Genomic DNA, 11,084 nt, shown 5'->3' on the forward strand with positions numbered 1-11,084 from the left:
TGCAGTTTAAAATGTTATGACATGGCTTTGGCAGACTTCTATCTATATTCTAGAACCCTTGGGGATACCTGAAGATAACTTATGACTCACTTAATTTTATAGATTTCTCTACTTTAACCGACAGATAGAACATAGGCTTCAGGTGGGAATCCTGAAGAGCGATGAGTGAAGTTGCTTCCATCCTCCTCCGCCTTCGGCTACCTCATCTCCTTCCCCTTTCCTCTATCTTTAGCCTCAAACCATATCCCAATTGGGGATGCCATAGTCTCACTGGCTCCAGACGGTTGGGAGCAGTTGAGACTATGCAGTATAAAGTACCTTGCTATACAACTATTTTAAATGCCACAAAGTGACCAAGCATCTATTATTGATCTCCCTGTCTAGGAGACGCAGATGAATTGAGTTATATTTGGAGCCTAAACATGCCCCACAAATGCTTACCATTATTAGTTGATGAGCAGGCAGCATTCTGTGGATGTGCTCATCTAATTTCACAATAAGTTTAATCGTAATTGAGGTAATTTCAATCAAAATCTCTAAATGAGAATCCAATCAAGCTATAAAATATTTGTAGCATTGATGATATGTTATGCTTGCTCAACATTTGTACATGGTTGACATTTTCTTGTGCTCAATGCTCGGCTGTGAAATGATTTGTCTGCTTCTGTGTCTCAACCCTTCAACTACATGGGTCTAATCAACAACCAGATCTGCTCCTACCCTAAAAAAACATAATATCTTAACATTATTATTATGTTTCCAGAGGGGTATACCTGGCCTGCATCATCTACCACGAGGACAAGGTGCTGGTTACCAATGAGGACTTTCTTCCCGTCATAGAGATCGATGAAACCTATCCCGCCTGCATCTACACCGACTATCACTGGCTGATGAAGGTAAACATTTTTTAAGAATAGACCCACCAAACTATGCAAATGCCCCTTTTTCTGTGGTAACATAATAAATTTTTTAGAATAACTTAATGAACACACTCAAATTGTAACATGTAATTATTTAAGACAATGTTAGCAATTTTTAAATAGAAAAATCAGAAAACGTTACGTCCTAGATGCAACTGTATCTTTTCTAATTTTGGTTTAAAAATTGCTAACATTGTCTTCAATAATTAAATATAATAACACTAGCAACAAAATATACAATTTTCCATAATCAAATTATCTACTTTTAAACAAAGCTGAATATGAACAAAGACATGATTTTTATATAATTCTGTATATTTATTATCTGTTCGTGCTATATTGTGGCTTAAAATTATAAGTCAGCACACATCTCTATTTGAATATAACAAAATAGTGGAACACACTCATAATACAAGACTAACTGCAAACGATGGACTTGTCATTCGACAATGTCCCTAAAATTTACAACATTTTACCAAACTCATACTGAAAAAATGGTTTTGTTAAAAAGACTTTTTGTACTGATCTATTATTTACATTTATTTTTTTACCTTATGTCTATGATTCAAAATTATAATGCTAAATAATAATATATATGTAAATTGTTAATAAGAACCCATTGACAAACTGCTATCTAGCAGTTTAACAGGACTTCATTGTAATATTAAAAAACACAAAAATTTACAGTAAAAATATTTATATAGAAAGTAATTCTTATTCTACTTTTCATTATTTGGACAACTGTCTAGATATTGGTGGCTGACAGATTTGGATGCCTAGGTGTTGGTAGGCAAGTCTGGAGATGTCATGTTGGATAACACCAGAATCCAAGTAATCTGCTTTTCCAATCCACTGCCTGTATGACTAGCTCCTCTCTATTGGGCTATTGGCTGCAGGAGAGATTACTTAGCCTCTCAGGGTTGATCGATGTTAGGAATAATTACACATCATTATTTTACATCATTCTAGAGTGGATTTTAATTCATTGAAATGAGTAGGATATCCCCTTTATGCCAGTGTCTATGGATCTATGCAATTAAAAAAAACTTTTGTATTTCAGGTTGCTTGCACTTGGGAAGAGGTGAAAGGTCTCCGAGCCGACATGGAGAAGAATTCCTCATCAGCTATCCATTTCCGAACCAAATTACTGGCTGCCGCAGCCCAGATGCAGTCGGCCCTCTGCATACAGGATCTAGGTAAATGATTACTACTGTAAATTATATGTACATGTTATGTTTCCTCACCTTCCTTTTCTCCATCTCCTTCCCTTCCCCATTAACTTCGACCTCACAACATACCCCAATTGATGCCATAGTCTCACTGGCTCCAGATGGTTGGAAGCAGTTCAGACTCAAGTGCGGCATTCATGTAAAAAAAATAAAACCCTAGCAACCACTTTATTCCTTTACACTTTGTGTACAAACTTTTTTTTTTAAAAAAGGGGGTTTGGAGAACAACTTCGTTTTGAAAGGAAATTTCTTAGAGATTGTTTGAAAAATATTTAAATCTGTTAACACTCGAGCGATGGCTACCCAAATTTAGATAACTGATTTTTATGAATTTTTAATTTAAAAATTTATAAAACCTAAAAATATGAGATAAACGGTGAAATCTAGGTGGATTCATTGGTTTTAAACCGCAGTAAACAGTTTATTTATATTTGGAGGTGCAATATAAATTAAATCGAATGGCTGTTTGGGGATCTGGTGAGGTGGCACAAAATGAAAGACGGCGCTGAAGGTTTCAGTGTTTTATTGAGTCAGGTAGCCGTGATGAGAGTTGATGTAGGACTGATGTACACTCCGGATGCAGGCGGTGATGTGCTGGTCAAGCGCGGGTCAGTGAGTCGACGCCGCTGCTGGTGACCGGACTCGTTGACGGCCAGGCACTGGCGAAGAACGTGGGTCTTCAGGTACTCCAGTGCTGACGGGAAGGCCGAAGGTGCGGTGGATCTTGTAGGCGGTTGAACGGGAGGTGCATAGACCAGGGAGGATGCTGCGTTGGTCTAGGTGCACGGATGAAGCGCTGGTCAGATGCGCTGGAACCAGGGCGCTGAGATACGATGTAGCGCTGGCCAGGGACGGTGACCGGGGTCAAGACGCTATGATGAAATCCCGATGGAGTCGATAGTTGAAACCGTGCGGAGCCGGGAATATTGTCCTTCGCGCGATGAAGGTGCGCGGATTATCACTCGTTGAGCCTTGTTAACTGACGGCTGATTGATGACTGACTGACTGCTCGCTGCGTCGGGCTTATTTATACAGAACGGCCGACGGCAACAGTAGGTAGGCGAGATCGCAAGTAAAACGGAGACACTTGCTCAGTCAGGGTCCTACCGGAACTTTCTTTGGCGCTGCTATTACACATAGGCGATAGGCTAGGGCCTTCTAGTGAATTGGCGTAATGTGCCAGACCAACTCGCAACGTATTGTCGTAGGTAGCTCTTGGTAGTAACTCGCAAGTAGATAAGTAGGTCGTGTCGTTTACTATTAGCGAGACAGTCTGGATTATTCTCTCGCCACAGCTGAATCAAAAACGCTCCATTGTTCAAGTGGATATGCTTGGAAGATTATTTTTGATATCTATGTTTGCTACAATAAATTATTGATAAATAGTGAAAAAACAGTTAACTTTTTTAATGCATAACAATGATAATTTTGTCTCATAACTATTTTTTTTGTTCCAGGTCAACTTTACCACAAGCCTCTTCGTGACAGCCACGGCACCCTCGTCATATCCTGCATCAACTCCGTAAAGTCAGCCAAAAGCGTCTCTGTCCTCAACTCCAGGTGGCTGCCACTCAGCAAGGTGCACAAGCGGCTCACGGCCCTGTCCGAGGACAATACCATCGGAGACTTACTCATGGCTACGGTGCACGATCAGATCAATTACCACCAGGTAGGACAATTTTGAAAGCACTTATACTTTAGGAGATACATGCAGCTGTAGGGACTTGAAAGCACTTACAGCTTTTTTATGCTATTCAGATAGGGACGCTCATGTCTGTACAATGTAAAGGCAGGGGAGCTATTTCACCACTCGTTTGGGCAGCGATGTGATGCGGGTTAAGGTAGGGGCTGTAGGAATGGATATAGGAATAGCTATAAGGAATTGTGAGTGGGGTGAAGTAATTCAATTAGTCTTATGGTGGTAACGTTTCCCCTTGATGAAAAGATAGCTCGGCTACTTTAGGAAGTTAATACCATATTGTAAAACCAAAATACATAGCCAAACACAAATAATACACAACTGTCAACCCTGGACAAATCACGGTTCAGTATAAAAATACCTAAAATAACCTTGACTGCAGAAACGTTTAGTCCGTTTGATATATTCTTCTATCTTAAATGGAATGGAATCTTTAGAGTACAAGCTTCGGGTGCGAATGCTCTCCTTGTTTTACCGATATTTCAATGGAAGATGCTCGGAGAACTAGTGAACAGTTGGGAAACATGGCAAACGCGCGCCCACCTTTCATACACAGTTGACATTTGTCACATGAGAATGGGTCATTTCTACGACTCGTTCTTGAGTTCAACAGATTCCGTGTTTCTTCCCTCCTACAACATGGGTCTCTTTAAAATCCAGATTCACTCCTACCTTTCCTCAAAAGACCAGGAAAGGTAGGTCCTCAAAAGACCATATAACCAAAGATGACATAGGCCACAGGGGGAACTCTGGGTGGAGTTAAAACACCCAAATACAATCCTGGTGAATTTTATTAAAGGAAAACATGAGAGATGAGTCTCTAGCCTTGACGGTTCTTACGAGAGCTATGCAGATATTCTCTTAATCAATAATAATAAGACAATAATTTATGTTTATTTTGCAGCTATCATCAGTGAAGCTGCCTCGAGGCCTCTACCTGGGCTACCTGAAGCTGCAATCCTCGGTGGACCTGATCCAGGTGGTGGTGCCTGCCCGCGCCCCCAATGTCCTGCCCCACTGCAAAATGAGGGACAACTCCCACGTCTCAGCGTGAGTACACCCTCCCTACCCATTGTCAAGTTGTTAATTGATTGATTGTCAACTCTTGTCCTGTCCAAAGTTCCCCGATCTTATTACAGGTATACTTATACTCGGTCAATAACCAAGCATCATTATTCTTTTCAGGGAAGAGTGGGACTATCTGAAGCTGCAGCAGGGAAAAACTAATGGCACCGTAGAACACACAACGAAAACCGCCCGAAGAATGTCTATTACCAGCATCCAATCACAGACCCCCACCGAGTGCCAGCAGATGTTCCTGGACCTCGTCACCTCTACCGCCAAGAAACTCTTCAAGTACATGGACATCCCGCTGGAAAAGGCTCTTACCCACAGATTGTACGATCTAGAAGTCATAGACTTAAGTAATGAGGTTAGTTTCATCATCATCTGCCCGCCGGCTGAGCAGGCTTGCTCCGTCCCTGGTCAGAGAGAGATCCTGCTGCAACGCGGAGATCTCCTCAGTCTGCCTATCCAAGCTTTTGAAATGATCCATCTCAACACATATCAAAACAGTATTATAAACAAGTACGCTAAACTTAGTTGCACACTCGAATTGGACACGGTCTTAGCGAACCATTCGCACAGAGAAGCTTTCTCTAACACCGAACTTCAAACTGCTAAAGATAGACTCATCAAACTTCAAGAACTGCAAAATAGTCTTAATTCTGTCTGGAAAGATTGCCGGTGGCTTATGGACGTAATTAGTTTCGCTCGGGACAAAGACAAACTGCAAGGGGGCACTGGCAACAATAATATAGGCATTCAAATGAAGAATTTAATCAGTCGTATTCCCACAACTCTCATCAGCACCGATAATAACCCCTCTGCTGATAATCTGATGGTCACTTCTAATTCCAACTCCAATCTTAAGAGAACTCTGCTTCAAATACCTCCCAGAGATCAGAAGTTGGCTAAAAGTTCTCCGGGACGAGGGTCCTGGCCTGGACCCAATGCTCAAAGTCCATTAGGAACTCCGGGAAGTAATTTATTGTCCACTGAATTCAGCAAGTCGGAGCAACATCTTAGTATAACTCCTCGTGAAGATTCCGGTTCAACCCTCAACCTAAGTGGCTCCCAGTACCTCAGTGCTCACTCTGACGCTTTGAGCGTTCTGGATCCTTATTCAAGAAAGAGCAGTGCCGATTCTCAGTTCACTCATTCTAGTATAGCGAGCAATAACTTCTTCCCCAGTCAACAAATCCAGAGTAAAACCTTTGAGGAAACTACCATCAATAATAGGCTGCCGCCCTCCAGAAGTCAAGATACACTCTTATCCCAACCTAATTCATCAACCCAAAGGAGAAAAAGCATCACCTTGAATGCCAGCCTCTCAGCTACTTCCAGTCCATTACTCCACGCTAAACCTTTCTACGCAGGGAGCATGATGAGCGTTCACACTGTGAACACTACTAACACATCCGACTCTATGCACAGCATCTCTAGCGATTCTGAAGGACAGAGTTTTCCTATTTCCACATCAACTCCCAACAAGGTGAAAAGTAAGAAACCCCACAAAGTGAGGAAGCCAGATGTAGGAGGTATAGCATCCTCCAAAAGCATGTCCAATGTAAAGTGTTCGCTGGATTTTGGCGAGCCGGGTCAAAGCAATGTATTTCTGAAGCCAACCACGTATTTGAAACCAACCCTCAATGCGATACAGTGTGAATCACAGTTCAGTACCGACCCAGAAGCGACGGAAATAGTTTCAAAGACCCCAATCGAAGGCAAGGAGTTTTTTCGTGACAAGGCTCGCACCACCATCAGCCCGGAAGTCAGGACTGTCAACCCTCTCGGCAGATGCGAAGGTAGAGCTCATGATGAAAGAGTTGACAATCCTCAAAAAGATCTCAAATTGTCTGAAAAGCAGGCACCCCTCTCACCGAAAACTAAAATTCTCCAGCAGCAGAATAACGAAGCATCCGACGTAGCGAGCTCTAGTGATGGTAGCCGTTACTCCTCGCACGGGAGCCTCTCCCAACAGGCCACAGAGCAGATGACTGTAAAGAACACTTCACCGGGAATACTACAAGTCTACGCTGCGTACGATACAGGTCTAGCTAGCGGCACATCGCTCAAACTCCACGTCACCCCTCGAACATCAGCACGGGAAGTCGTGGACTTGGTCGTCAAACAGCTCAACATGGCCGTAGTGTTGAAAGGAAAAGACGGCCCCATCTACACAAACGATAAACTCCAGAACTTCTGCCTTGTGGCGGTGATCGGCGCTCGCGAGAGATGCCTCCGAGACGACTTCAAACCGCTGCAGCTGCAGAACCCGTGGAGAAAGGGACGGCTTTACGTCCGACAAAAGCACGAAGTACTGGCCGCCCTCGAACATTCCAGCAAGCGAGCTGCGTTCATATAAATTAATTAATAGTTAATATTTGCATTCCTAGGCTGCTCTCAATTTTTTCCATTAGAAATACTAATAATGTAATTGCAATTGTACTTTTACCATAACCTTGCCATATAATTATGTTGCGACTGATATATTTTTTTTAAATATTAAGTTTTAAGTATTTGATTAGAACTACGGGACGACGAGTGATAGCGATTGAATTTAGGTGCTCGGGCAGTTCTTAACTAGCTGCCCGTCATAGATGAGATATTGCAATTTAATATTCTAGACTGGGGATGTGAAGTGTTGACAGTATTTTAGTAACATGTGTACATAAAAAAAAGTATTTTATAGATTCATATTAGATATCACCGAATTTTAAAATTATTCAATTCTGATAATAGGTCGCCCTAGGTGGCTTGTCATATCGTAAAATGCTTTATTTTACTTGCATTAAAAACTGCTGTATGATTAATTATTTTTAATAATATACTCGGTAGAGCACAATTAATGAAGCTTTGGACCCACAATATTAATAAGACTTTATTGTGCTCAAATTATTTGTAATTTATTTAATTTGCAATTTATTTTTACTAAATTATAATTTTAGTGCGGAGATTTTCGGCTAATATGATTTGGAAATTTTGTGGTAAAACCATGATATTTGAATTAGTTAAATGAGCTTTACAAACTATGAATTATTTTCATGTTTAGTGTAATAATATATTGAATGTGTGTATGTTGGTTGAAGTATTCTATAAATGTCTAATTGCTAAACTGAAATCAAACTCCAATATTAACTAAGGCATGTAATGAATTAAATGTTTATTTTTGTAGATATTCTAAGAATTGATATTTCTGTTTTACCTGATTTTGGAAATAACCTTGTTGTTAGCGCATGGCCATATTAATTGATATTTATGTATTGAATGTTTATGGAATATGTCACGTTAAAGATGTTAGGGAAATGAAAAATATTTAATTGTTGATTATTAGATTGTTGAATTGAGGGAGAAACTATGTAATAAACAGTATGCTGGAGACACGTTATTAAACTGATTACAGGTGTGCCTCGTAATAACGACAGAGCAGTAAGCTCCTTGGCTCTGGAATGGGTGGCAGGTTCAAAAGTATTTTTTTTTTAAATTATAAATTTTTCGAGTTTAGAATTTTTTTACCACCTTGCTCTTATGAAATTACTTTATTTGCTTATTGGAACAAAACAATGCCATGATATTCAGAAAATTACAACAATATCTTTCAACTGCATAAAGCTACACTATTAAAAGTTCTATTGCGTCAAAATGTGTTCTACTAATTAACAAGCGAGAAAGAGCGCGCGGGACTGGATTTTCTGGTCATTTGCCGTTAGAGCGTTGGAGGACAATCGGAGGTCAAAAAAGTGACACCAATTTTTCTCTTTGTGTCGCATCTAAATATTATACGTCAATGTAGAGCTGTCGCACTGGTCAGTCACTGTGTTTGTATTCCTTCATTATTATTCCCTCAAAACAGTTATTATTTTATGTGCAAAGAAAAGTGTTGTAAGATGTGCTTTAAGGATTTTTCTCCCCTTTTTTATATCCAGGAGCCATTTCTCTTCAAGGAATTAACATACATTCTTTTAACTTAACTGTCTTATGTTTACATAAATGTTGAAATTCAACTAAAATTGCAAAGAATGAAGGAACTGCCTGTGAAGATCCCTTCTAGGTCTCCTAGCAAGGCACCAGATCCCTCTACTGACCTCTCATACTGTGAAATGATCCTCAGGTTCAAATAGCAAATCTGTTGAAAAGTTGAAAACCTTGAAAACATCTGTTGTAAACATTAATATTAAAGATGCTGTAATGAGATGGTTTGTTGGCAATTACAAGTAGAGGCCATAATGGGGGATTATGGTGGTAATAAAATGGGAGCCAGTAGAGCGGCCGTAATTGGGGAGTATATTGATAATGTAAAAAGTTCCGCTATAGCAATTAAAGGGGCCGTAATGGGGGAGAATGGTGGTAATAAAAAAGGAGTCAGTAGAGCAGTCGTAATTGGGGAGTATATTGATAGTATAAAAACAGACCTGCTATAGCAATTAAAGGGGCCGTAATGGAGGACTATGGTGGTAATAAAAAGGAAGCCAGTAGAGCGGCTGTAATTGGGGAGTATATTGATAATGTAAAAAGACCTGCTATAGCCCTGTAGTGAGTTGCCATCAATCAATTTGTCGTTATTCGAAGCACGCAATGTATTTAAAATGATTTATTGAACTATTGAGGCAATTACGTGTTATTACCTATTATTACAACAGAAAATATTTTTTAAATGTGGATCTCTTTCCAACTTTATTATGTTTGGTTCAAATTAGTGATATTTTGGTTTTTAACGTGAATTAATTAATTAACGTGGTTATGGATCCCCTAAACAGTTTTGTTTTAAAGTGTTTTCGATAAAATAAAAAAGATATTATGTGAAGAACTCAGTAAATTTAGAATCTAAAAAAAGAAACAACGCATTTAATCAATTGAATTTTATCTGTCATAGTATAAAGCATTTTTATTTGCACCTTTAAAACAGTTTTTTTTTTTTTGCAAAATTACTTGTCCAAATTTTAAGGTAATTAAAAATGAGTTGAATTGTGTATTGTTAAGTTAAAAATAATTATGATTGTATGAAAGCCTATTAAATGTCTTATGATTGATTAAATACTAGGAAAATAAAGACATTCTAGTGACGTTAAGAGAGTTTAATTATTTGATTGAGATTTTTAAATTTATTTGATTGCACTTCAATGGTGTTTCACTGCTGGCACATAATAAAATACATAATATATGTGACTAAACTACATTTGTTTTATATTTTTACCTTTTTTATCCATAGCATAACCTTTAACCCTCAGCACTCAAGTGCCGCCGCTGCGGCAAGAAAATAGTCTCCTTTATTCCTCAATATTTTTAATATATATATTTTTTTTACTTTTCAATACAATTTAGCTAGAATCGTATTAGTACAATTAAATAGTAATAAATAATTTAATTATTGAAGCCAATATTAGCAATTCCTAAATGAATATTTGAAACAGAAAAATCAGAAAAGATACAGTCACATCTAGGACTCGAACCCAGGAGGACTCTTGCCTTGCCGGTGCACCGCTCTACCAACTGAGCTAATGGGACCCTATTTCCTTCAGTCATATTTAACTGTATCATACTTCGAATAAGAACTACCGACACTGCCTTCATTTTTATTGGCTGCTATCTTTATGTATGATCGCAAGATTCAACTCCAACTAAATGCAATCTAGACAGTGTCTTAGATAAATAATATATATCTTATTTTAATGTGCGACATCTATTGACTTTATCTGCAAGTCTAGGCGATGAATATTTTATTTTATTCCTTGGTTCGAGTCCTAGATATGACTGTATGTTTTTCTGTTTCAAATATTCATTTAGGAATTGCTAATATTGTCTTAAATAATTAAATATTATAATTTGAGGTTTTACTCATTGAGTTATTCCAAAAACTAAATTAAATAGTAATACGTTACGGAATTTGATTGAGAAACGAGTGATAAGTCATTAAAATCCAATACTTTGTTTTAGTATCAGACTGATTCTGCACTTAAGACGGATTGTATACCTGACAAAATCAACTATTTTCGACACACACGAACTCTGTTGTTCATTTCCAAAACAATATTTTTTCTAACTAGAATTTATTTTAAAAACGTTTGCCTGAAAACAGTAAGATGGCGGTAATGTAAATCTTCGTTATAAAAGTTATGAATTTCAGTTACCAGATGGCACTATTTTTTTGTATTATTTATTTAATTAGAATATAAA

General features: G+C 38.6%; 1 protein-coding gene across 1 annotated transcript in view; it reads left to right on the top strand.

Moving 5' to 3' along the window:
- Positions 1–10,172, top strand: part of wake (ankyrin repeat and fibronectin type III domain containing protein wide awake) — a 174,014-nt gene extending 163,842 nt beyond the window's left edge. The window contains exons 10-14 of the mRNA XM_089638113.1: positions 764–896; positions 1,981–2,116; positions 3,607–3,818; positions 4,753–4,898; positions 5,034–10,172. Of these exons, the coding sequence (XP_089494239.1) occupies positions 764–896; positions 1,981–2,116; positions 3,607–3,818; positions 4,753–4,898; positions 5,034–7,275 (2,869 nt within the window). The 3' untranslated portion in view covers positions 7,276–10,172. The remainder of the gene's footprint in view (positions 1–763; positions 897–1,980; positions 2,117–3,606; positions 3,819–4,752; positions 4,899–5,033) is intronic.
- Positions 10,173–11,084: the final 912 nt, after the last annotated feature.

This window comes from Hesperophylax consimilis, chromosome 12 (assembly GCF_061612785.1).
Source record: "Hesperophylax consimilis isolate HC1 chromosome 12, BYU_Hcon_1.0, whole genome shotgun sequence".
Lineage (NCBI taxonomy): Eukaryota > Metazoa > Arthropoda > Insecta > Trichoptera > Limnephilidae > Hesperophylax > Hesperophylax consimilis.